Genomic DNA, 27,854 nt, shown 5'->3' on the forward strand with positions numbered 1-27,854 from the left:
AGAGAAACTGACAGAAACAGTGACTTGACACTTAGGAAAACGCATGCTTTGCTTAAAGAAAGGGACCCTTTCCTTATTCTGTTTTTCTTATTAAAGCTTCAAATAGAATTTATAAAAAAAAGAATTATGACTCCTTGCTGCCCTCAGCTGGTGGAGAAATACAATGCTCTATTAAATCTCTGTAGCCCATGCCACTTGAAATCAAAACCAGAAGTATTTTAAAAGCTTTCCTGGACCTTCAAAGAGGTTAGGTTTCATTCATAAATGCTGAATGTTTTCAGTTGCCATGCTGAATATGAATTGACAGAGAAAGTTACCCTGGTCTTCTTTCTTTAGAGAGAAAGACTTGGAAAGATCCAGTTTGTTTTTTTAAGGAGCGTGGTGGCCTAGAGAGGCCATGGGAGGAATCCTGTGTCAGAATGTGAGTTTCCACCCTTATTTTACAACCGATGCCCTTCTTAAACCCTTCACTAACTGCATCTCTAGTATTCATTGTTCCAGATTTGCAAAGAAATCTCACACCACACAAAATTGGCAGGTGGTGGGTTCTCTGTTTCAGAGCAGTAAACCTTGCTTGGGTAAAGAGTTAACTGAATGAAAGAAACTGATCTAACACACTTCTTTATGCATCACCTTTATTGGTTGCAACCCCAAGTTTTCCTTAAAACAGTAATATTTCACTTTTACTATTTTATATCCATTAAAGGCATCCCATCATACTGCATTATTACCCACATGCAATTAAGTACTGCATCCATGCACTTGGATTTTGTTAACATGGATAGAAATGATCAGATCATCTCACTGAGAAAAGATTTTCCTCTGACATCTTGTTCCACCTTGGTTTTCCTGACAAGAGTTTAAGCGAAGGGCTATTTCAGAGGTTGATTCTTTCTCCTTTCACGACACGCCCTCGAAATGTCCAAGCATCCTGCAAATAATACCAAACACAATGAGTTTCTGGGAACTTGGATTTACCTAATCACCATAAGACAAAGATTTCTGGCATCTACTCATCGTTAAATGGTGGCGGGGGTGGGGGGGCGGCAGCGGGCAGGGGGCGGCTGGCGGGGAGAGACAGCCTTCCACAAGTCATAAGTTAGTAAATAAAAACCGCATTCTGAGACTCCAATTGATTTACTTGCCAGTATCTAAAATCACGTTTCATAAGCCAAGACAGTGAGTCCTCACACTGTCATTATGCTTTACTTGGCACTTGTGTTGATTACAGGTGTTCGGACTGGCTGTTATGTTTGGTCACAAAACAGTTTAATACCTAAGCTCCTGCTATCCTTGGTGATGTTTGCCTGCCCCATTCTGAGTGATCTGCTCCTGAAAATGAAGTCCTATGCTACTGGATTTGTTTTTTCTTCTTTGTTCCTAATAAGACAATTCAAACTGTTTTTGCTTATACTTCTACAAACAGCAAAGTATGCTAGAAGAATGATTTTGGAATTGGACCTCCCCTGAAGTCTCAGTCACTTAAGTAACTAAGGCCAGTCTCTTGAACTTTTCATTTTCTCATTAATAGCATGGACCTATCTTGGCTGCTCCATTGAGTTTTGGTGAAGAAAAGGGACAGGGACATGCTTTTGTGCCTGGAAAGAACTCTATAGCAGAGTTAGTGTTGTTCTTCTAATAAAGTCGATAAACTATAGCTGAGACAGTCATGAAAAGAAATAGAGGAACTGATTGATTAGTACAACCCTGACAGACCTCAAACAGAATATATATGTTTTTTATCCTGCCTTAAAAGTCAGGGTGTTGGATGGAAGACCCAGCTGGCAAAATAAGTTGCCTTTCTAGGTCATTTAATTGCGGGACAAAGGAAGGACAAGACTGTCCAGGAGGTGCAAATGTGAGGTTAGAGCATCTTCGGATATGGGGATACATTCAGAGATTCTAGACAGAAAATGGCTCAAGGGTGGAGGAAGACTCTTGAGGTGGGAAGTTTTTTCAGAAGGCTGTTGTTGGCATGCAAGGCTCTTCAAAGTACGGGGAGGCCCTGCGTTGTCATTACATTCAGTCTACTTGGGGGTCATGTCACCCCAAAATAGATGATGCATTTATGATTATCTAATAAGTTCAGCTTCTTGCTTCAGAGCCCCAAATATAATCACCTACAATACAAAGTAACTTTATTTAGTTGCCTTGACTGATAATTTGTTATTGATCAGTAACAGCATGGAATGGTCACCAGTAAAGAACAAACAATCTAAGCATAACAACGTTGTTAATTGGTTTCATACCTCAATACAAAGTAAAAAGTTAAAAAAAAAAAAAGCAAATAATCTACAATGAGGTGTATTAATAGAGCAGGCATATGAAATACTGTCTTAACACCCCTATGAAAAGCATCAGTGATTACCCATCTCTACTACATGCAGGCTCTCCTTAAAATCCCAGTGCAAACTGACCCAAACAAACACTTGCTTGAGAATTGCTTTCTTTACAAATAAAGGAAGCCTATGATTGACAGCCCAAACCTTTTACAGCTATGAGTTCAGAAAGTTTCTTTGTCTTCCATTTCCTCATCTCTGAATCTGCTATTTCCTCTCCTACTTGCCCATTCTAGAACAAGATAGCCTGCCCGAAGACTTGTAGAAACCAGGTCCCCCAAACTAGGGAAGCAAGTAGTACAAGCAAAACCCATTGTTGTTCCTAGAAGGTCTCAGCAATGTTTCCAAAAGGAGCTGTAAACCTAAGCACTTTATACCTTCACAATGAATCAGGTATGACACTATTAAGCATCTAAAGAAAAAACTGAGATCTTTACTTTGTCATTCCATACAAACATACCTTCAGAGTCATGTCTTTAAATCCATGCTTTTTCCTGACCATATTGACAACTTCCTTTCCAATGTTTTCTTGACTGGTGCCCTCCACATCTATGTAGTGACAGTTGGCATCCGCAAAATGGCAGGAAATTGCCTGTGGAAATTATTATGATCCAAAAGTATATCCAAGGAAGGGAACAGAATTATGTAAGGAAGAAGTCTGTTTTTGGCATTTGATTTTTTGAATGAAGGATACTGCCAAGTCCTACTAAGGAATGTTTTGCAGGGTTTCTCATCACCGTCTCAGCTACAGAATTTAGTGGAGGGTGTAATGAGTTGGTATTTCAATGGCCACAGATGATGGGGAAAGAAAAACTGAAAAAACCTTTTAACGGAAAATAATACACAGACACCCACCTCCAATCCAAAGCACAGTTCCAGTCTGATAGCATTCACATAAAATACTCATCTCGTTTCCTTTTGAAGGTAAGATGGAAGTTACTTGGTTCTCCCCAGTCTTGAAGGACTTATCAACAGATCTAACTTGCAAAGCGATAGTTGAAACTACCTTCCTTGCCACAAGTTAGTTCTCTTAGGGTGACTGCACCCATCAGAAGATCTTCCTACTTCCTACGGATTTCTAGGCAGTTGAGTCACAAACATTCTTCCCCATGGAAACCCTAGTACTATTCTACACCATATTGGAGCCTGAGGCAAAAGAGAAGAAATGTACACTCCTACCTGTACACTGTTATGCATTTTTCAATGGTTAATATTTTCCCAAACTTTAAAGCAGCCAAAAATATTGAAAAACCACCAAGTTAGTATATTAAAACACACTATTTCCAGTGTAGTGCCTGTATCTTCCTTTTGTATAGTTCTGGGTGTCATGGTATTAGAGGGTCTGATCTTTTTTTAAATTTTGGTATTGTGCTTACCATGGACTTTTTGGCATTAATTTTTATTTCTTTTAACTGGCATTAAGATATTATTTAACTGGATATTGAGTTTTTTGAGCCTCTGAGGGAACTGCCTTCTTGCCTCACACTCATCTCAGTCCTGTTGAGCCTGGTGGATGTCTGAATGAATGGAGGATGAAATCTGACAACTAACCCTCAGCCACAGGGAGACAGAGAGCTGTTGTGATAAACTGGAAAGCTTCACTCAGCCCCACAGAAGACACTAATATTTAGTATCAACAGCCATGTCATCCTAGGGAAATGTGAGCCCAGCGTATCATCAGATCTGCTGAATTTTAGAGAAGCAAGAAATCTGGGAACTTATGAGAAATTCTGTCAGTTTTTAATGTAAGCACTGATCTCATAAACCTGAAAACACTCTGAGGCTAAGGAGTAAAAAATACGGCCATACCTGATTTCTGGGTGGCCAATTCACACCTTCCTTTCCAATCAATAATATTTTACCAATAGCAATAATATTACAGATGTTCCCCTTATATGAGCTATATACCTTCCAAATGTTATTATTTGGTATGTATGTCTGCTTTTATCTTTCCCTCTGAAAACGTGCTGTCAGTTGCCAAGTAACTAAGCTCTCTGTCTGGAGCAATTCCATGAATGTTCACTAGTGATGGCATCCTAAGGTCATCTGGCTTCTTACTGCTGTAAACAACAAAGCACGAGGGAAACAAAAAAATTTCCTGGTAAATACACCAGACTAAAGGGCAGCTGAGTTAAAAGTTACAAATCCTTTAACTTTTCATGTATCGGGATATTTTTCTTCCTCACGCATTCATCTTCAAACAGTGCTGTGATGTGAATGTGTACCTTCCGGAATCCTTGACTTTTGTTCCGACCAGATCCATGGATGAGCAAAGGGTGAAAGAAGATTGTGTCTCCCTTCTCCATTACCAAGTGCACCCGGGCGTTGTTTTTGTCATAGTCCTGGATCCCGTGGTACATCATGTTCACTCCTCCCTAAAATCACAAGAGAAGCCAAGTCCAAAAGTGAAGAAGCCAAGAATTAAAACTCTTATCAATGATTCATCAGGGAAAACAAAGCTTCTCTAAGTTCTTTCAAGAGAAAGAGATAAATAAATTAGATTTAAAAAAAACTTACGTATACCAAACTTTCTCAGTTGACTGCTTTTAGAAAGCCACGTGTTGATGTTAAAATCGTGAATTTTTTAGACCTGATGAAAAATTTGGAATTTCCACCTATGGTTCATTACTGAATGATAACTGAAGAGCCAGATCAGCTTTGCGTTTTGCAGGAATACAGGAGACCACCTTTTCTGGTGAACCATGCTCATTCTTCCCTAGCATGCTCTTCTCCTCACCTGGAACTTGTATCAATCGCTCCTCTATTACTCAGAAGTATCTCTGAGAAGCTAATATTCTCCCAAGTCGCAGAGAGAAAATGCTCAGTCTTTCTCAGCCTAGAAACCACATAGGTCACATCCAGAGTAAGAAAGAATAGTAAATTAAAACATTAGCTTTTAAAATATTTTCCACTCCCTGTTTTTCCAAGTGAATCACCACACAAAAAGAAAAAAACAAAAATCATCATTTGTTTTCAAACTATTTTCTAACTATTTAAAAAATATTTTCAAGGTTAGTTATTGCATTAGATAATAGTTATATCTTTATGAAACACTGAAATGAGAAGTAACATTTGCAATCTTTTATGGGTCTTTGGAGGAGAGCATCCCATTTCCTTTCCTAAGAATATTCCAACTCCAAATTCCTTTTAGGAATGACTCCTCCCCTACTGCACTGTGTTGAGTCTTTGCCTCCTGCCCAATGTGGGTATGAGAGCAAGATAAGCTCGTCTGACCTCCCATTGCTGCCACTTTGAATCTAAGCAGATGACTGAAGCGACTGGACATAGTCAAGGTTCATCTGACCACTGCAGGTGCTGCAGCCCAACTGTTCCCACTGAAGGACTTCCTCTTTCCTCCTCACCCTCCAGAGCTGGTAGCCTGCCCACGGATTCTGCATGTCCCTGTGGCCCTCCCTTCAGCTTGAGTCACTGAGAGCCCACTTCTCTTGCTTGCACCAACCTTTCCTAAACCACAACTTAACTGAAGAATTTCCGATTTTATAGCAGAATCTAGACTCAAGGTATTTTCACCTAGGACTAATCCTCAGTTCAAGAATTCTAACTAGTGGACACTGAAGTCCTGAAAGCCATATTCTTTACATCTCACAGAACCATGTGTACTCTTTCTGCCTTAACAAAATGTGCTCTTCCCACCTTGATCATTATTACGGGATTCTGAGACCTTATTGCCTTACATCTAAAACGCTATGGGAGTCCTCTCTAGTTTCTCTGTCTCTGGACTCCTATTCCTGCAGTACATTCTGTGCCAGACCACAGGGTTCTCGTTCTTGAAGAAATTATTTGAGCTCCTCACTCATGGGCCCCAAAGCATTGAACAGTCCTCCAGCATCACCAGCTGAATTGATAAACCATGGAACAGCTTCATAATGGAACACTGCTCAGCCCTCCCCAGAGCCTCTCTCTGCTGCTCTCTTCAGATGGAAGCAGATGATACTCTTCTTTACTGAGAAAACTAACAGTCAGTGTGTATGACTCACTTGGCACACACATCTAGTGTTACCGTGTTTGTGTCTGACCTCTGCAGTTAGGCTTTATAATCTCAGATCTTTTATAGCATCACCAAAGTCCACCACTTTGGTTGGCCTTCAAGTACTTGTTGGAAGAATAAAGGTGATCATATGATCAGCCATCCTGGAATTTTCCCTGCTCATTCTAAATCCTAGAACAATGTTTTGCTAAGAAAGGAAATGTCATCTTATTAGCAAAGCTCCTTATGTATACTGATGTGAAATGAAAACAACAAAAGGTTCTGATCAAGACTCAGCCATCTAGCAGACTTACCTCCCACTGGGGATAATCATGTGGTTTCAAGGGGCCTTTGTGTGTCCCTGGGAGCACAACCAGACAGCCATTGTTCCGGTCAATGTGCTCCATGGCTGTCCAGGCACAAACGATGCTATTGCTGGGCCTGAACGGGAAATAGTGCAGATCCTGGTGCAAGGGATGACGGGATGTCTTCTTGCCTGAAACAGAATCTGTTGTTAAATAAACTCAAGTCCCAGAATTATTCTCCTCTGCCTGAAAAGCCGGAACAATGAACTATCCTTAAAAAAGCCAAATACATGAGACAATGCTGAAGAAAGCCACCTCTACAGATGAGCACCAAATTAGAAGACTGCTGCTGCTGCTGCTGCTAAGTAGCTCAGTCAAGTCCGACTCTGTGTGACCCCATAGACAGAAGCCTACCAGGCTCCTCCATCCATGGGATTTACCAGGCAAGAGTACTGGAGTGGGGTGCCATTGCCTTCTCCAAATTAGAAGACTGAATCAGCACAATGCCTCTGGATCCTGTAATTCTTTCTGGGTTTCTGGTAACCGAGGTCTACTAACACTATTTTCTAGAAATCTGTGCTTTATTCCTCCCTAACTCTGGTTTGGGCACAGAGCTTAGCATTTTCCAAGCCAGCTCAGTCGCTCAGTTGAGTCTGACTCTTTGCGACCCCATGGACTGCAGCACACCAGGCTTCCCTGTCCATCACCCACTCCCAGAGCTTGATCAAACTCATGCCATTGAGTCGGTGATCCCATTCAACCATGTCGTTCTCTGTTGTCCCCTTCTCTTTCTGCCTTCAATCTTTCCCAGCATCAGGGTCTTTTCTGATGAGTCAGTTCTTCCCATCAGGTGGCCAACATATGGGCGAGTATTCCCCAAAAAGGTTGACTAATTAGAGTGGTCAATCTGAGGCCTTCTGATAAACTTCTAAGTGGCTGATATTAAAAAAGTATTCCTTAATTAACTAAATGTATAAATAGAAGGACTTTCGGAGGTTTCAGCACCAAACTAGAACCATTTGGTATACAATCACTGTGGAGAATCGGAGATACTATGTCCACATTCACATTCTCTCCTAAAATTGCCTTCTGAGCATGGTTCCCCAGGCCAGGGTATTTCTCCAGGCAGGACACCCAGGGAGGGAAAGGCCTGCTAATGTTAAGCTACAGGCTTAGCGCATAAACCTCTCTTGGAGAGGACAGAGACAAAGTAGAAACGGATTAAAGATCTCTAATGGCTGATTTCCTACCACTGATACAGCTGAATTTCTCAGTGTGGCCCAAGAGCCATCTGCATTAGCATCTGAGTATGGTTAATAAAATCCAGGTTCCTAGTTTCTATTTTCTGAATCAGTCTCTCTAGGAGGGAGGGCTTAGAAGCTACATTTTACCAAGCACAGGGAATTTTAAGAATAGCTATAGTATTTGATATATAAGTTCAGTTTTAAATTTGTTAGTAATAATACTGTCTTCAGATCAGGAAGCCAAAGTCCACACCCTCATGCATGGGTGAGAGTGGGTAACAAAGCTTAGAGATGTTGAATATCAGGAGTCTGTGGGGTAGAGAGACAGTCATGTTTTATTAAGCTGCATCTTTCAGAAGCCACTTGTCTACAGTCCCAGCAATAACCCAAGTTAACATCAGCATCGCTACTATACTTCAGTGTTGTTATGATGTAAGCTACTTTGAGACTTAAGTGAAAGTACATATATTCATTTATGCAAAAATTTAGCAGTTGTGAACTTTGCTATTAGTTAGCACATCAATCTTATGTAATTTAATTAAACACTTTCTTTTTTATTTGTTTGCTTTTGCTTTTCCTTTACCAATAAGAGCTCTTTACCAGAATCTGGAGGTTTGTTTATCACCATTGTATGCATGGCCATAATATTGGGTCCAGTGAAGCACTCCACATATTTCAGAATCTAAGGAAAAAGGAGGGAAAAGTTCATGGGAAATCAGATGCACAAGTATGCGGCACAAAGTACATCTGTCTATACTAGAACCCTGTTGGCAGTCATTTAAATCAATCAACCAATATTTCACAACCTGGCAAACAAACCACGCAAAAGTGAGTAACTGGAAATCATCGGAAACACTCTGAAACAGGCTTCTTAGAACCAGCTGAAAATCTAAGTGCTTCTTCTACAAGAGAGTCATGAGTTTCTCTGAGACACCAGCTACGAAGGGCAGGAATAAGATCTCCCATGAAAATGATGCCCAAAATGGCAGGGCCAGTTGAATGAAAAAGACAATGATGTTGTTCAGTCACTCAGTTCTGTCTGACTCTTTGAGACCCCACAGACTGCAGCACACCAGGCTTCCCTGTCCTTCATTGTCTCTCGGAGTTCACTCAAATTCATATCCATATTCAATCTCTAATTCTGTCTGACTACAAAAATTGAAGCACATTCTATGGCTTTCACTTATATGATCTCTTCTGTATAAAGAATGCAGGCAATTTGAGTATAAAACACTTGAAATGTTACAAAAATCCCAGGAGTCCGGCCTAATGCTTGTTTTTTTTTTAATAAAAGGTTTCTTTTTGTCATTTTGGGGGGTATTCAAAAAATGGAAAAAGAGTGGTTCTTTTCATTTCTTTTTTAAATTTTGATTGGGGTATAGTTGAATTATAATGTTGTGTTAGTTTCAGGTGTATAGTGAAATGAAAGTGTTAAACATATACATATATACACTAAGATTCTTTTCCCATATAGGCCATTATTGAGTATTGAGTGGAATTCCCTGTGCTATACAGTAATCGTTATTAGTTGTCTGTTTTATATACAGCGTATGGATGTGTCAATCCCAGTCTTCCAATTTATCTCTCCTAGGCTGCATTTTCTAAACTGTCATCATTCAAGAGCCATCCTCAGATTTTCTGTCCTGCTTTACAGATATTCTCCCTACATCTTATCTTAGTCTTATCCTGATTAATAATATTCTTCAAATCATGGGTTTGAGGTGCTGGTTCATTTTTCCAATACATATTAAAATAAACACCTAGCTATTAGAAGAATACCTACCTCCTAAAAATTCATTGCATGAACCACCAGACACATGGTTTGCAAGTTACAGAAGTAGGAACATCCTGACAAGACATTCTACCACATGTTGCCTATAATTTCCAGCTTTTATCATGATCCACCCACACAATTTTCATTTCCAAAACAGGACATGAGGTTGGGAAGAATGCGTGGTTCAGAGAGGCCACTTCCCTTCTCGTCCCCAATTCAAGAGGCCGGACCTCCCAGGTGCCTCAGCTGTGCAGTCTTCATGAATCAGACTTTCTAACAGCACTTGGGGTATAAGTTCTAATAAGTATTTTGTGCGAAGTGTCCTTTTAAACCATTCTAAAACTGGTCAGAAACCATAGTACAGGACTTCCTTATGCTACAGTGGATAAGAACCCCACTGCCAGTGCAGGGGACATGGATTTGATCTCTGCTCCAGGAAGATTCCACACATAAGGAGCACCTAAGCCCACACACCACAACTGCTGAGCGCCAGCTCTGGAGCCTGCCAGCCACAGCAAGAGAAGCCACCGAAATGAGAAGCCCATGCACCTCAACTAGAGAGGAGCCCATGCGCAGCAATGAAGACACAGCACCAGCAAACATAAGTAAATGAGAAAAAATAATAAAGTCTTTAAAAAACGAAACTGCAATACATTCACGCAAGGGAATACTATGCAATAGTTTACAAAGTATAAAGTAGATCCATAGATACCAATGGAAAGATGTCTCTCTTATATGTACTACCAATGGAAAAAACAAGGTGACAACCAGGATGCTTCCTGGTACACAAAAGGTGGGGTTATACAAATATTCTTGATTATACCTGAAATGATTCTAGATGAATACATAAAACTGAACAGTGCAGGGGGTGCGAGAATTTCCTTTTCCCTTCATGTCATTCCACACCAGATATTTTCATAACTATGAACTACTCTTAAAGAATAATTTTTTAAAAACCTATTTTAAATTTAAAAACAGACACCTCTACTGACCAGATTCATAAAACAAATTGAAAAACAATCTGCAATAGGTAAGCCTCAGCAATTTTGTCCTTGTGGACATGCCTGTAGGGAGTGTGAGAAGGCTCTCTCCTTACCACAGAATTCCTGCTCTTCTCCAGCAAAAATAGCAAAATTATGAGGATTTCTCAGTCTTGGCACTAATGACATTTTGGGCTGCATCATTCTTTGTTTGCTGCAACATGCTATTCTCTGCATTATAGCATCCCTGGACCCAGTGGCAGGGATCCGGATCTCTACACATTAAAACCCACTGCCCCTCCTGCCTGACAAGCAAACATGTGTCCAAACATTGCCAAATGTCTGTCTCTGATTAAGAACCACTGCTATAGGGCCCCAATAGAAAAGGGCAAGAGTCTAATCCTTTGTGACCCCATGGACTATAGCCTGCCAGGCTCCTCTGTCCATGAGCTTCCCTAGGCAAGAATACTGGAGTGGTTTGCCATTTCCTTCTCCAGGGAACCTCCTCAAACCAGGGATTGAATCCATGTCTCTTAAGTCTCCTGCAGTGGAGAGGGGTTCTTTACCACTAACACCACCTGGGAAGGCCAGTAGAAAAGAGCAAGAAAAAATGGAAACAAAAAAGTTACGAAGATTTCAGAGGCAGACATGCAGATGCCTCTAAGATGGCAGGCATGCAGATGCCTTTAAGCTATTAGCTTAAAGAGAAAGAAAGCACAGGAAGGTCTTGAACCTCAGGGAGGGTGCAGTATCTGAAGAGTTCCTCATCTTCTTGGAAATCCTGGATCTTGGAAACCACTTTCTCACTTGGCACATATTCTGATTTTGCAATGGTGACATCTCTCATCACCGACAATCCCAACGGTTTCACCTCCTCTCTGCAGATTCTTTCAAACTCATTCCTAGAAAATTCAATTAGTAAATGATGTCAGTACCACAGGCACTAAGCACCTGCCTGGCCTTCCACTTGTTCTGTGGAAAGACTCGAAGACTTGGTCCTCAAGCACTAAGTGGTCCTCAAGCTCTAGGTCAAATAGTTCTGATGACAGGAAGGAGAAAATGGCCAACTCAGAAGTGCCTGCCTCCTAACTGTGGAGTTGAAATTCGCTACCAGAATTTGAATAGTCCATAGCTTAGTGGACCAGTGGGGAAATATTGTGATTTAGTTTCATCAGAACAAAATAGCAAACACCTCCCTAGCATCACCATGCACCAGGCCCTGTTCAACAAACTCTGTCTCTACTTTACCTGTTTAGTCCTAAAACCACGCTAGCGCATAAGTACTGTTATTTTCCCCATTCTGCAGATATAGAAACAGGCATGGAAAAGTTAAGGAAACTGCCCTATACCTACAACATTAACTGAAGAGACTGAGATTAAAGCCACTCTGGCTTGAATCCAGGTTCTAACAAGCCATTTCCTTACAAACCCGATCCCTGAAAAATATCTGAACACACACAAGGTAATCCTACACATAGTCCCTTTGCATACACAGAATACACATTCCTGTTATATATCAAAGAGTGTTACTGTACCTAAAGCGTTGAATATCAGCATCAGACACCAAATTTTTAATGATAAGAAATCCATTTTCTTCATAAAATTTTCTCTGTCCTAGGCTTAGAACATTATTCTCCCGAGTATACCTAAAGGAAAAAAAAAATCTCAAATAAGTCCAGTTTAAAAATGAAAACCTTCATGTTAATGTATGGCAAAACCAATATATTGTAAAGTAATTAGCCTCCAAGTAAAATAAATAAATTTATATTTAAAAATAAAAATCATAAACTAACAATATTTATCAAGAACCTGAGAAATGTTTGTACTCTTCCACTCAGCACTTTTATTTCTAGAACTTTAAAGAAATAATCTGAACAAAGTTTCAGTTTTAAATCTGAAACATTAATTACTCTCACCAAGAAATGGAAGAATAATTAACTGGTTATATTATATCCTTTCAATGGGATATGACTTGACATTAAAAATGAAGAACATATAATAGCAAGGACAGTGCTTATTAAATTAAAATGTGATGACAGTAATATAAAACCAAGACACTATTTGTTTAAAACAAGAAGACTGTAAAGAAATAAAGCCAAAACAAAAATTTTTCACAGTGATTGCCTTTATGTAATGGCATTATGAGTGATTTTTTAAATTCACCCTATTTCTATAATTTTAAAATATATTTTGAAAATAAAATAAAATATATTCTGTAATGAATATGTATGGTTTTTCGAGAGGAAACAAACAACATATTTTATGTTTTTAATTGTCTGCTTCATGCATTTACGGAAGAAATCAAAGTAACAAAATCTAAATAAGTGTACAGCACACACATGAACTCAAATCCCCCTGTCCATTCCTCTGGTTTGGAACTGTGACTCTATGAGAATATTCCATGGAGATCAATGTCTTCCACTTCAAAGGTGACTTTAAGATAAACCAAAGATGCTAGCTGAGATATCAGAGTGACCAAAAAAATGGCTAATTTAAATGAGATATACCATGCCTGAATTTTATAAAATAAACTTATGCACTTTGTGATGTTTTCCCTTCTTTCTAAATTTTAAATACATATAGAAAGTGTCTTCAAAAATTTCCATAATTGTTCCAATGAGAACACGTCCTGGATTCAGGGGATTTGTATAATGAATTCTTATCACTCAATATGTATTTTATATCTGAGTTATCACTGGGGGAAAAAAAGTTTATATACACTGTATGGCTAAGAATTAAAATTACATCTACTTACTGGAATTGTTGAGGATGGCAACTGGCAAGGGAACCAACCCCCGAAGTGCGGTGAGCTATCTAGGATGTGATTTAAGGCAAATCAAGTGAAGTCCAGGCATCACCCTTCTAGAATCAGCCCACCCTGGATTGGTTTTCACAAGGGAAGACCAGCCCTACACAGTCATCAGGCACACTGACTACACACAAACGATCCGATGCACTATTGCTTAGATCATCTCATTTCACAGCAGCCTAAGGAGGTGCCTGGAAGCCAAGAGCTTTATTATGCCAACTGCACAGAGCAGAAACCCTTGGCTGGGGTCAGGGTTCAGTAACTGGTCCAAGGTCACCCAGCAGAAAACAGCTGAGCTGAGACTTGACCAACATTGTATTCATACCTCCCATCTATTTTATTCGCCCTGGATATTCCTTCCACTAAACTACTGAGTGAATAAAAATGGAAAATTTTTATTCTATTCTATTCTAGAAATAAGGAGAATCATGTTCTATTCAAAAGAAGTTTTTCTCTTAGTGGGAGTTCGTCCAAAATATTAGAAACAGTTTGACTGGTCATTAAAAAAAAAAAAATCTTTATAAAAAATGTTTGCCAACTCTGGCTCAAGAACAAGCACTTGTCAGTTTAGTGGAGTGTCTCTCTATAAAGCACTGTTTCTCAGAAGAAGTGGATATGATGGGTGTCAGATTCACCCAGAGAACTTTTTCAAACCCCTAGAGTTCAAGCTTCAAGATGCTACCCTCAGTTAAAAAATCACTCTGGCTTGGGATTGACACGTCCACACTGTTATATTTTAAATGGATAACCAACAAAGTCCTACTGTATAGCACAGGGAACTCTATTCAGTTATGCGGTAGCCTGGATGGGAGGGAGTTTGTGGGAGAATGGATACATGTATATGTATTGCTGAGTCCCTCTGCTGGTCTACCTGAGACTATCAAAATTGTTAATCCACAGACTCCAATATAAAATAAAAAGTTTTTAAAATCACTCTGATAGAACTGAGTTGCATCTTTCAGTTTTATTGAGGCTGGAAAATACTTGGACAATGAATGGGGTAAAGAAATACTGCTGCTGCTGCTGCTGCTAAGTTGCCTCAGTCGTGTCCGACTCTGTGCGACCCCATAGACAGCAGCCCACCAGGCTCCCCTGTCCCTGGGATTCTCCAGGCAAGAACACTGGAGTGGGTTGCCATTTCCTTCTCCAATGCATGAAAGTGAAAAGTCAAAGTGAAGTCGCTCAGTCATGTCTGACTCTTTGCGACCCCATGGACTGCAGCCCACCAGGCTCCTCCATCCCTGGGATTTTCCAGGCAGGAGTACTGGAGTGGGGTGCCATTGCTAGCTGCCTTCAATTTAAGATCTGCAGCATACAGCCTTTCCCAGGCCTCTGAATTACCTGTGGTTTCTCAAAAGAAAAAAAAGTTCATAAAGTAAACAATGACTCCAAGAAAAATATAGTAGAGTATCATTTTTAAATATCTTAAAACATCTAAAAGTTCCTTCCAGTTTTCTATCCAGTCATCACCAGATGATTGACTTAGGATCTCATTTGTTTTGGTCATTTTTTTCATTGTTTCTTTAGCTGAAAGAGCTACGTTCTGAATGACACTTCACATAAACATGTTATCCTTTTTGAATGATGTCTGTATCTAAGTGGGGACAATATAATAGTGAAGAAGATGGGAATTCCCTGGCAGTCCAATGGTATGGACCTGGGCCTTTCACTGCTCAGCGCCTGGGTTCAGGCTCCGGTCAGGAAACTAAGATCCCACAAGCCTCCAATGTGGAAAAAGGTGGAGAGGGGGGCCAAGAGTCAGAATTACTAGCTACTATCTGTTTTCCCCGAGGGAGAGAGTTAACCTCTTTGTCAGATGTTCTCAACAAAACGAAGCTTCCAGGACAGTCCAGACATCAGCCTTCCAATCCTTTTCTACTCTCTCCACTCCTGCATTATGGTTTTTATTTTTGTTATTGTTGTTCTTGGAGAATTTTCTTAATATGTGGAAATGTTTACAAAGCTAATAATCATTTACGATGTTTACTATACAAAGCTAGTAAGCCTGGAAAAAAATGGATGCAAAAATCGGTACCATACAGCACGGTCCTGAATATGTTATTATGCAATTATGTAAATATATAGAAAAGAAACAGACCAAGGTGTTTACAAATAATAATCTGTGAGAAGTGAAATTATGTATTATATAGATTTTCTTCTTTGTGTTTATCTGCATTTAAACACTGCACTGTTACTTCAAAAATTATTCCTTATTTCTTAAAGGAATAATTAAGGTTGGGAGGAAATTGCCACGTAATGTCTAGCAGTTTCTTTAAGCCTAAACCACACACATATTCACTGAAAATTTAGGTAGAGATGCTCACCACTTCTGGCTATGTAAATTGAAATGAATCAAAATGAAAACTTCAGTTCCTTAGCTGCACTGTCACATTTCAAGTGCTCATAGTAACATGTGGCTGCCACATTGAATCCTACCGGCAAAGAACATTTTTCCACCATCACAAGGAGCTTGTATTCGACAGCGCTATTCTAGGAAATAGAGATGAAAAAAAAAAAGCTCTGACCTCGACACTATTATAACTAAGTCCAGTGAGATCAGAATATTAAATTTTAGGGAATTTCCTGTCGGTCCAGTGGTTAGTACTTCCACTGCACCAGGCACAGATGGGTTCGATCCCTGCTGGGGGATCTAAAAGCCTCTGTGCTGTGAGCTTGCCCTCCCTCCTCCCACCCTCGCAAAAAAAAAAAGAAAAAAGAACACAATTAAAATTTTAAAGTAATAACAGACTGGATCCAGAAACCTTAATCTACTTCCAGTTATATCCAGGCCCAATATATTGGCACTTCTCACAACTGAACTATTAATAGTATCACACTAAGTGAAAACAGGTTGCTAGTCACTCCCAGGCGTTTGATACCACAGGTCTAAGAGGAGCCTGAGGACCTGCATTTCTAACAAGCACCTAGGTAGTCCTGCTGCTGCTGCTCTGGGGAACACGCTTTGACAACCACTGGTTCCATTAAATGACCTTGCTCAGGAAAGTTAATTTCTCCTAACCTCAAATGTTTTCTCACCTGTAAAGTGAGATTACATAGTCACTTGGGTTCCCTTTACCAGTTTGTGGAGGAGATTTTAAATTTATAACGATTCGAATATGTCAAGGCTTGGAACACAGTTGGGAGAGCAACAGTGGAAGTAAAAGAAACTATAATCGTTTTAGGAGAAATTTCAGAAACTAAATGTAGCAGAGCAGAGTCTAATCATGTCACTTGGTGGGGGGAAGGGGGACCCAGCAAGTTGATTTCTGAGGCACACAGTGACATCTCTCTGGATCTAACACCGGTGGCGCACAGATTGACATGGGATTAATTTCAGAAGGCCTGATCAGGAGCGGACACAGGACACCCAGCCCTTCTCCAGGAAACAGTGTAAGCTCCACCGGGCTCGCCTGGAGAGAAGAGCTGGGGGGCAGCTCCACCCCGAGAGGCCCCGGGTGACGTCTCTGTCTCTGGGCTGCCCGGCGATTAGGTGCGGTCAAGTACACAAAGTGACAGGGCAGCAGAGGGCAGGCCTGCTTGGACTTCGCACCCTCCCCTCCCAAAGCCAGAGGACAGAGGGCCCGGAAGGCTGCAGCGACGCCACTCCAGGAGCTGGAGCCAGCAGCCGCAGCCCCACCGGGCGGAAAAGTCCCCTCTTGGGCCTTCGGGACGCACCTGCCCTGGCCCGCTAGCGCCCGAGAGAGCTGTGATCAGAACGAGAACAGAGGCTGCGGAGCCAGGAAGAGCCAGCGGGGAGGTTATGCAATGCGCCCTGAAAGCCGCCACCCTTCACGCTCGAACCCCGCGAACCCAAAGGATACAATGGTCCCGGCCGAGCGGCAACCAAGGTGTCGCAGCAAGACACTCAAGCGCGCGGAAGCTCGGTTTCGGTCCATGGCCGGCGGGCAATACCGGGGCGCCTGGCCTCCAGGCACTTAATTCAGTTGGGCGGCCCCGCCTCCGCTTAGAGGGAGGGGCTTGGAGCGGACGTGGCTCGACGAGGAGGCGGGGCTAGGGTAGCACCGCCTCCCGAGTTGGCCAAGGCGCTGCCCGCAGATTCGCCTCATGGGCCTGTGGGAGAGGGTGTTTCCTGCCGGAGATAATTGCTTTCGAAATGTAGTGAAGTCGCTCAGTCGTGACTCTTTGCGACCCCATGGACTGTAGCCTACGAGGCTCCTCCGTCCATGGGATTTTCCAGGCAAGAGTACTGGAATGGGTTGCCATTTCCTTCTCCAAAGACCCAGGGATCGAACCCAGGGATCTTCCCCACAACCCAGGGATCGAACCCAGGACTCCTGCATTGCAGGCAGATAGGGTTACGGTTAGGGTTAGGGTGAGGGTGGCTTTACCGTCTGAGCCACCAAGGAAGTCTATAAAATGAAAGTCGCTTAGTCGTGTCCAGCTCTTTGCAACTTCATGGACTATACAGTCATGGAATTCTCCAGGCCAGAATAATGGAGTGGGTAGCCATTCTTTTCTCCAGGGGATCTTCCCAACCCAGGGCTCACACCTAGGTCTCCCATATTGTAGGCGGATTCTTTACCAGCTGAGCCATCAGCGAAGCCTTTATTGCTTTTACGAGTCCGAAGACCGGCTCTGTCACACCAAGCCGGAGACTAATCCCCAGGGGCAAATCTCCCCGGAGTAATAGAACCAGAGCAGAACTCACGTTCTTAACTGCATCGTTCCACTTTATTCTACAGGACTGATCCTTCCAAACTCTGAATGCAGAGTTCCAAAGAATAGCAAGGAGAGATAAGAAAGCCTTCACAGTGATCAATACAAAGAAATAGAGGAAAACAATAGAATGGGAAAGATTAGCTATCTTGTCAAGAAAATTCGAGATACCAAGAGAACATTTCATGCAAAGATGGGCACAATAAAGGACGGAACTGGTATGGACCTAACAGAAGCAGAAGATGTTAAGAAGAAGTGGCAAGAGTACACAGAAGAACTATACGAAAAAGATCTTCACGACCCAGATACTCTCAATGATGTGATCACTCACCTAGAGCTAGACATCCTGGAATGCGAAGTCAAGTGGGTCTTAGGAAGCATCACTACGAACAAAGCTAGTGGAGGTGATGGAATTCCTGTTGAGGTATTTCAAATCCTAAAAGATGATGCTGTGAAAGTGCTGCACTCAGTATGCAGCAAGTTTGGAAAACTCAGCAGTGGCCACAGGACTGGAAAAGGTCAATTTTCATTCCAATCCCAAAGAAAGGCAATCCCAAAAGATGTTCACACTACTGCACAATTACACTCACCTCACATGCTAGCAAAGTCATGCTCAAAATTCCCAAGCCAGGTGTCAACAATATGTGAACTGTGAATATCCAGATGTTCAGGCTGGATTTAGAAAAGACAGAGAAACCAGATATTAAATTGCCAACATCCACTGGATCATCAAAAAACCAAGAAACTTCCAGAAAAACATCAATTTCTTCTTTATTGAGTATGCCAAAGCCTTTGACTGTGTGGATCACAACAAACTGTGGAAAATTCTTCAAGAGATGGGAATACCAGGCCACCTTATCTGCCTCCTGAGAAATCTGTATGCAGATCAAGGAGAAACAGTTAGAACTGGACATGGAACAACAGACTAGTTCTAAATCAGAAAAGGAGTACATCAAGGCTGTATATTGTCACCTTGTTTATTTAAATTATATGCAGGGTACATCATGCAAAATGCTGGGCTGGATGAAGCACAAGCTGGAATCAAGATTGCCGGAAGAAATATCAATAACCTCATATATGCAGATGACACAGAAAGCAAAGAAGAACTAAAAAGCCTCTTGATGAAAGTGAAATAGGAGAGAGAAAAAGTTGGCTTAAAACTCAACATTCAGAAAACTAAGATCATGGCATCAGGTCCCATCACTTCATGGCAAATAGATGGAGAAACAGTTGAAACAGTGGGAGACTTTATTTTGGGGGGCTCCAGCAGATGGTGACTACAGCCATGAAATTAAAAGACGCTTGCTCCTTGGAAGAAAAGCTATGACCAACCTAGACAGCGTATTAAAACACAGAGACATTACTTTGCTGACAAAGGTCCATCTAGTCAAAGCTGTGGTTTTTCCAGTAGTCATGCATGAATGTGAGAGTTTGACCATGAAGAAACCTGAACCCCAAAGAATTGATGCTTTTGAACTGTGGTGTTGGAGAAGACTCTTGAGAGTCCCTTGAACTCCATGGAGATCAAACCAGTCAATCCTAAAGAAAATCAACCCTGAATATTCATTGGAAGGACTGATGCTGAAGCTGAAACTGCAATACTCTGGCCACCTGATGTGAAGAGCTGACTCATTGGAAAAGACCCTGATGCTGGGAAAGATTGAGGGCAGGAGGAAAAGGGGACGACAGAGGATGAAATGGTTGGATGGCATCACTGACTCAATGGACATGAGTTTGGGTAAGCTCTGGGAATTGGTGATGGACAGGGAAGCCTGGCATGCTGCAGTCCATGGGGTCTCAAAATGTCGGACATGACTTAGCAACTGAACTGATCCTTCCACTCATCTGCTGACGGAATGAAAATTCACATGTTCGGCACTGAAAGTAACATGTGGTTTCCAAAGGTGCCGTTTAATTTAGCAGGAATCCAGTCTGAAATATTAGAAACAGTTTGGTTATTTTTGTTTAAAGTTGTTTAGGAAATGTGATTCTGTGAAATGTCTAAGCCATGGTATAAGATGTAATTTTAAATTTGCTGAAGAACCAGATTCTTTTTTTCCAATTCATTGAGTTTGGGGAAGAGTATGGGTGATGGTGTTGACCCTTTAAATTCTACATACAAGTAGTATCAAGTAGCATATGTCCTTCTGTGAGTAGCTTATTTCACTTGGCATAATGCTCTCATATGTTCCATATGCCAGAGTTACTTGTTTACTAAGGCTGAATCACTTTCCATGTTTATACATACTCCGTCTTCTCTACCCATTCATCCACTGATGGACACGAGTTGTTTCTGTATCTTGGCTATTGTAATTACTGCTGCAGTGAACATGAGGGTGTAGGTATTTCTTCAAAATCCTGGATTTCAAGTCATTTAGATAAATACCTAGAACTGGGATTCCTGAATCATATGGTAGTTCTATTTTAATTTTTTGAGGTAATGTTATATAGTGGTTACCATAGTGGCTGTAAGAACTAGAAATTCTTTCCATAAGATCTCTTTCCCATCCCATATCTACAGATAAGCTGACTTACTGTTTCACTGGGTTTTTTTCCTCTTAGTTTTTGTTTCTTTATCTTAAAGAATTACTATCAGAATGTCTCACATCATAAACCTGTTTTCATTTTTGAATGATGCCTTTATATAATATGATGAAACTGCCATAGTCAAAGAGAGAAGCAGGACTTAGTTACTAGCTGCTGCCTGTTTTTTCAGAGGCAGAAAGAAGAAAGGGCTGCCCTTGGGCTTCCACCTGAGTTCTTTATTCTTTTCCCATGATTCCTCCTTACCAAGACTCCTAGATTCTTTTACTTAACAGAAGGACCATGGGCCTATCCTTATCAGCTCCTAATCTGATTGCCCTCAAACTTCTCATCACACAGCTGGAGACTGATCCTGTATTTGTCAACTGGATCATCAAGCGTTTTCAAGAGGTGCACATATGAAATGAAGTGTCTGGCTTTTGATAGCTACAGAAAAGAGAATCTGCATCTCTGAAACTTTCTGAGAAAAAGCCCTGCTGGATTGCGCGTGTGTGCTTAGTCGCCCAGTTGCGTCCGACTCTTTGAGACCCCATGGACTGTAGCCGCCAGGTTCCTCTGTCCGTGGTGACATTCTCCAGGCAGAATGCTGGAGTGGGTTGCTATGCCCACCTCCAGGGGACCTTCCCTGAGGCAATGGGAATGGCCAAATGGGTGTCTCATACTTCCCTCTCCTGGTGAGACGTGGGGACTGCAGAGAGGAGGGAAAAATAAATAGGTCAATTCGGTTTGTATCTACTCAACAGTTTTCATTTGTTTGTTTTTTATTGAAGTATAGTTGTATTGTGTTAGTTTCAGGTGTACAGAAAAGTGATTCAATTATACATGAACATTTATGTGTATATAGTCTTTTTAAGATTCTTTTCGTTATAGGTAATTACAAGATACTGAGTATTTAAATAATTCTCTGTGCTATGCAATACTTGTTTCTGCCTATTTTATATATAGTAGTGTGTATCTGATAATCCCATACTCCTAATTTATTCTCTTTCCCCCTTTAGTAACCATAAGTTTGTTTTCTACACTGACAAGTCTTTCTCTTTTGAAGTTCACTTGTATCATCTTTTAGATTCCACATGTAATTAATATAACACATTTGTCTTTGTCTGATTTGTGAAAACCAAGTGGATTTCTCTAGAACTACCCATGTTGCTGCAAATGGAAAAATTTCCTTCTTCCTTATGGCTAAGTAGCAGTCCCTGTGGTCGGCTACAGGTCATTGGGTCCCAAAGAGCCAGACACGACTAAGCGACTACGCACACACACACATTCTGGCAGGGCTTTTTCTCAGAAAGTTTCAGAGAGATGCATATTCTCTTTTCTGTACATATCAAGTGTAGTGTCTACCAGTGGATGGATGGGTAGAGAAGATGGAGTATGCACATACAATGGAAAGTTATTCAGCCTTAATAAAGAAAACCCAGCTATAGGGGACAACATGTAGTAAATTTGGAGAGTATTATGCTAAATGAAGTAGGCTAGTCACAGGACATATGCTACTTGATACTACTTGTATGTAGAATTTAAAGGGTCAACACCATCACCTATGTTCTTTCCCAAACTCACTGAATTGAAAAAAAAAAAAAATCTAGTTCTTCAGCAAATTTAAAATTATACCTACACTGTGGCTTAGACGTTTCTTAGAATCATTTAAACTCTAGTTCCCCCAGTAATTTCCTCAAGCATCATGACATTAAGTTCCCCTTAACTGGTGATCCCCACACGTCTATCTCTGGCCTAGGCTCTCCAATATAAATTCCAGACCCTACGTATCCTACTTCACATTATCGCTAGGATTTCTAACAGATGCTTCAGAACAGAATTTCTGATCTTCCCTCAAAAAAGCCGCCCCTCCAAAAGATATGTCCGTGTCCTAACACCTGAAAGGATAAATGTGACCTCATTTGGAAAAAGGGCCTTTGCAGTTGTCGACTGACACACACACACACACAACCTTAAAGTGAAGAATTAAGTTTTATTCAGCGAACTTGTTGAGGACTTGAGCCTGGGGAGCCAGTTCTAAGATAGCTCTGAGAAACTGTTCTGAAGAGGTCGAGGAGAAGCCGGGATATATAGTTTTTGGGACAACAGACAAAACGAAACCCCCAGGTAGTGGCGTATCAAAAGCTTACCATTTTTTAAGGAAAAATGAGACATCTCAAGTTACTGATTTAGCCCTTTTCTTTTGCTTAGGAAGATGCAAGAGTCTGGGCTCATTGAAATCACTCCCTTGATGTACACCTGAACTATCTAGGGCCAGTATCCTGTTTTCTCCTCAACCCTGAATCCCCTCAGCCTGTATGGTCAGGGGCAGCTCCTGACTAGGTGGCTGCAACACCCTTTGGTTACTGCTATGGCAGGTGACATTCTTTGTCCATACAGATGTGATCATGTTAAGAACCTCGAGATGAGCTCATCCTGGGTGAGCCATAAACCCAAGGAAAACCTTCTCCAGGTAACTTTCACATATCATCACCCCCGCTCTCATCCTGATGGGAACCATTGATCTCTGGCATTTTGTGGTGAAGGTAGTAGGGTAGGGAGGAAAGAAACAAAAAAAAAAACCAATCACGCACTACTTATTTCCATTCCTTTAGCTCTGGATTACATTTTCTACCTCTATCCCATGAAAAGCATGGTCTTTTCTTATGGAAATAATTTAAGGAAAACAGGATAAAGATATTTCTAAGGGTACAACTATGCCCTTCATGAACAGTATGGAAAGGCAAAAAGACAGGACACTGAAAGAGGAACTCCCCAGGTTGGGAGGTGCCCAATATGCTACTGGTGATCAGTGGAGAAATAACTCCAGAAAGAATGAAGGGATGGAGCCAAAGCAAAAACAACACCCAGTTGTGGATGTGACTGGTGATAGAAGCAAGGTCCAATGCTGTAAAGAGCATAGGAATCTGGAATGTTAGGTCCATGAATCAAGGCAAATTTGAAGTGGTCAAACAGGAGATGGCAAGAGTGAACGTCGACATTCTAGGAATCAGCAAACTCAAATGGACTGGAATGGGTGAATTTAACTCAGATGACCATTGTATCTACTACTGTAGGCAGGAATCCCTCAGAAGAAATGGAGTAGCCATCAAGAGCAACAAAAGAGTCCGAAATGGAGTACTTGGATGTAATCTCAAAAACGACGGAACGGTCTCTATTCATTTCCAAGGCAAACCATTCAATAGCACGGTAATCCAAGTCTATGCCCCGACGAATAATGCTGAAGAAGCTGAACGGTTCTATAAAGACCTACAAGACCTCCTAGAATTAACACCCCCCCAAAGATGTCCTTTTCATTATAGGGGACTGGAATGCAAAAGTAAGAAGTCAAGAAAAACATGGAGTAACAGGCAAATTTGGCTTTGGAGTACAGAATGAAGCAGGGCAAAGGCTAACAGAGTTTTGCCAAGAGAACGCACTGGTCATAGCAAACGCCCTCTTCCCACAACACAAGAGAAGACTCTACACAAGGACATCACCAGATGGCCAACACTGAAATCAGATTGATTATATTCTTTGCAGCCAAAGATGGAGAAGCTCTATACAGCCAGCAAAAGCAAGACCAGGAGTGAACTGTGGCTCAGATCATGAACACCTTATTGCCAAATTCAGACTTAAATTGAAGAAAGTGGGGGAAACCACTAGACCATTCAGGTATGACTTAAATCAAATCCCTTATGATTATACAGTGGAAGTGAGAAATAGATTTAAGGGACTAGATCTGATAGAGTGCCTGATGAACTATGGACAGAGGTTTGTGACAGTGTACAGGAGACAGGGATCAAGACCATCCCCAAGAAAAAGAAATGCAAAAAAGCAAAATGGCTGTCTGAGGAGGCCTTACAAATAGCTGTGCAAAGAAGAGAAGCAAAAAGCAAAGGAGAAAAGGAAAGATATACCCATTTGAATGCAGAGTTCCAAACAATAGCAAGGAGAGATAAGAAAGCCTTCCTCAGCAATCAATGCAAAGAAATAGAGGAAAACAATAGAATGGGAAAGACTAGAGATCTCTTCGAGAAAATTAGAGATACCAAGGGAACATTTCATGCAAAGATGGGCTCAATAAAGGACAGAAATGGTATGGACCTAATAGAAGCAAAAGATACTAAGAAGAGGTGGCAAGAATACACAGAAGCACTGTACAAAAAAGATCTTCACAACCAAGATAATCACGATGGTGTGATCACTCATCTAGAGCCAGACATCCTGGAATGCAAAGTCAAGGGGGCCTTATGAAGCATCACTACAAACAAAGCTAGCAGAGGTGATGGAATCCCAGTTGAGCTATTTCAAATCCTAAAAGATGATGCTGTGAAAGTGCTGCACTCAATATGCCAGCAAATTTGGAAAACTCAGCAGTGGCCGCAGGACTGGAAAAGGTCAGTTTTCATTCCAAGCCCAAAGAAAGGAAATGCCAAAGAATGCTCCAACTACCACACAATTGCACTCATCTCACACGCTAGTAAAGTAATGCTCAAAATTCTCCAAGCCAGGCTTCAGGAATACACGAACTGTGAACTTCCAAATGTTCCAGTTGGTTTTAGAAAAGGCAGAGGAACCAGAGATCAAATTGCCAACATTCACTGGATGACTGAAAAATCAAGAGAATTCCAGAAAAACATCTATTTCTGCTTGATCGACCATGCCAAACCCTTTGACTATATGGACCACAATAAACTGTGGAAAATTCTGAAAGATATGTGAATACCAGACCACCTGACCTGCCTCTTAAGAAACCTGTTGCAGGTCAGGAAGCAACAGTTCGAACTGGACATGGAACAATAGACTGGTTCCAAATAGGAAAACGGGTATATCAAGGTTGTATATTGTCACCCTGCTTATTTAACTTACATGCAGACTACATCATGAGAAACGCTGGGCTGGATGAAGCACGAGCTGGAATCAAGATTGCTGGGAGAAATATTAGTAACCTCAGATAAGCAGATGACACCACCATTACGGCAGTAAGTGAAGAACTAAAGAGCCTCTTGATGAAAGTGAAAGAGGAGAGTGGAAAAGTTGGCCTAAAGTTCAACATTCATGAAAACTAAGATTATGGCATCTGGTCCCATCACTTCATGGGAAATAGATGGGGAAACAGTGGCTGACTTTATTTTTGGGGGGGCTCCAAAATCACTGATGTGATTGCATCCAATGAAATTAAAAGATGCTTACTCCTTGGAAGGAAAGTTATGACCAACCTAGATAGCATATTAAAAAGCAGAGACATTATTTTGCCAACAAAGGTCTAGTCAAAGCTATGGTTTTTCCAGTAGTCATGTATGGATGTGAGAGTTGGACTATAAAGAAAGCTGAGCGCCGAAGAATTGATGCTTTAGAACTGTAGTGTTGGAGGAGACTCCAGAGTCCCTTGGACTGCAAGGAGATCCAACCAGTCCATCCTAAAGGAGATCAGTCCTGGGTATTCATTGGAAAGACTGATGTTGAAGCTGAAACTCCAATACTTTGGCCACCTGATGCGAAGAGCCGATGCGTTGGAATAAGACCCTGATGCTGGGAAAGACTGAGGCCAGGAGGAGAAGGAGACGACAGAGGATAAGACGGTTGGGTGGTATCACCGACTCAATGGACATGAATTTGGGTAGGCTCCAGGAGTTGGTGATGGACAGGGAAGCCTGGCATGCTGCAGTTCATGGCGTCACAGAGTCAGACACAACTGAGCGACTGAACTGAAAGGGCACAAGTATAATTAAGCTGTGTGTTGTCGTTAGAAGACAAATTTCCTATAAATTCATTCCAGACAGAGATTTGGGCTTTATTTTCTGGAAGCCCATTTCTGAAGTCAGCCATAATTATAGCCAGTTGAAGAATTGAGACAACGTGTGGTGTAGTTTTTTAATCTTTTAGTAGGAACTAGAAACTAAAATATACGTATGTATGTACAAACTCGGCAGATGAGTGGATAAAATTATCACTTATGGAATTGTTTGGACTGAAAACTGTCAAGAGGACTAGGGTAAATTATCAGCCACGAAATGAAGATAAATCAACCAACACAACTTCACACACTTCTTGGGTACTGCATTTGCCCAGGGCTGTCTCCATCTACAGGGAAAAATAGAGAGGGATGCAGGCAACCATTCATATTAGCAGAGGGTTCAAAGTCTAGTTAAAGAGAAAGATAGCGAGTACCTGTCATTGCTTAAGGATCTGCATGAGAAGTGCAGACAGAGGGCACAGGGGATGGGGAGAGAAGCTGGTAGGTCAGAAGGAAACACCATAAACCAGAGGAGGGAAGGATCCTTAGAAGATACAGCAAATTCAGATTTTTTCTGTTTTACGATTCAAGGAGTTGGGGATTGGCGTGCATGCGTGCTCAGTCACGTCCAACTCTTTGTCCATGGGATTCTCCAGGCAAGAATCCTGGAGTGGGTTGTGACATCCTACTCCAGAGGGTCTTCCCAACCCAAGGTGCAGGCAGATTCTTCACCAGTGAGCCACCTGAGAAGCCACTCGGGGGTTGGATATTTCCAAAATATGTTTCCAAGAATACCGCTCACAATCTACTGGCTTATCCTTGCACCGCAGAAAGGCAGGGCCACATAAGCAATTTCTTGTTAATTTATTTAAAAAGTACTGTGTTTGAGCTAACACTTCCCTGGAACAGGAGTGAGCTCTAGCAGACTGCCCTGGAGGCCTCTGTAAATAGCTACAATATTTGAAAAATCCCCAAATCTGATTAGCTTGGGCATGGAAGAACAGGGGGTTTTCAACATTTTAAGGATTAGTGTTCTACAGAACTGAAGTGAGTGAACTGAACAATTAGAAATAACTTCAGTATTTCTATTTCAAGGTCTGAGTATCCTGCAGCCATACAATGGGATACATCAGGGCTAACGTGAATGGCAATATTTCTATTATTAAATATGACAGGAAATTAGGTCCAGGGTATATAAAGTGAGAAAAAACACGTTGCACAACAATATATCTGCTGCTGCTGCTGCTAAGTCACTTCAGTCCTGTCCGACTCTGTGCGACCCCATAGACAGCAGCCCACCAGGCTCCCTCGTCCCCGGGATTCTCCAGGCAAGAAGACTGGAGTGGGTTGCCATTTCCTTCTCCAATGCATGAAACTGAAAAGTCAAAGTGAAGTCACTCAGTTATGTCTGACTCTTAGCAACCCCATGGACTGCAGCCTACCAGGCTCCTCCATCCATGGGATTTTCCAGGCAA

The 27,854-nt window shown here is 41.4% G+C and overlaps 1 protein-coding gene across 1 annotated transcript; it reads right to left on the reverse strand.

Moving 5' to 3' along the window:
• Nucleotides 1-622: 622 nt before the first annotated feature.
• On the reverse strand, nt 623-17,408 carry PHYH (phytanoyl-CoA 2-hydroxylase). The gene is made up of 9 exons (XM_052650620.1): nt 17,261-17,408; nt 13,386-13,444; nt 12,166-12,276; nt 11,364-11,532; nt 8,477-8,558; nt 6,642-6,823; nt 4,565-4,714; nt 2,800-2,931; nt 623-931 (listed from the first exon to the last, which is right to left on the reverse strand). Exons 1-9 carry the CDS (start codon nt 17,333-17,335, stop codon nt 878-880), a joined length of 1,014 nt encoding a protein of 337 aa, XP_052506580.1. The 5' UTR covers nt 17,336-17,408; the 3' UTR covers nt 623-877.
• Between the last annotated feature and the right edge of the window lie 10,446 nt (nt 17,409-27,854).

Source organism: Budorcas taxicolor, chromosome 13 (genome assembly GCF_023091745.1).
Source record: "Budorcas taxicolor isolate Tak-1 chromosome 13, Takin1.1, whole genome shotgun sequence".
In the NCBI taxonomy this organism is placed as follows: Eukaryota; Metazoa; Chordata; class Mammalia; order Artiodactyla; family Bovidae; genus Budorcas; species Budorcas taxicolor.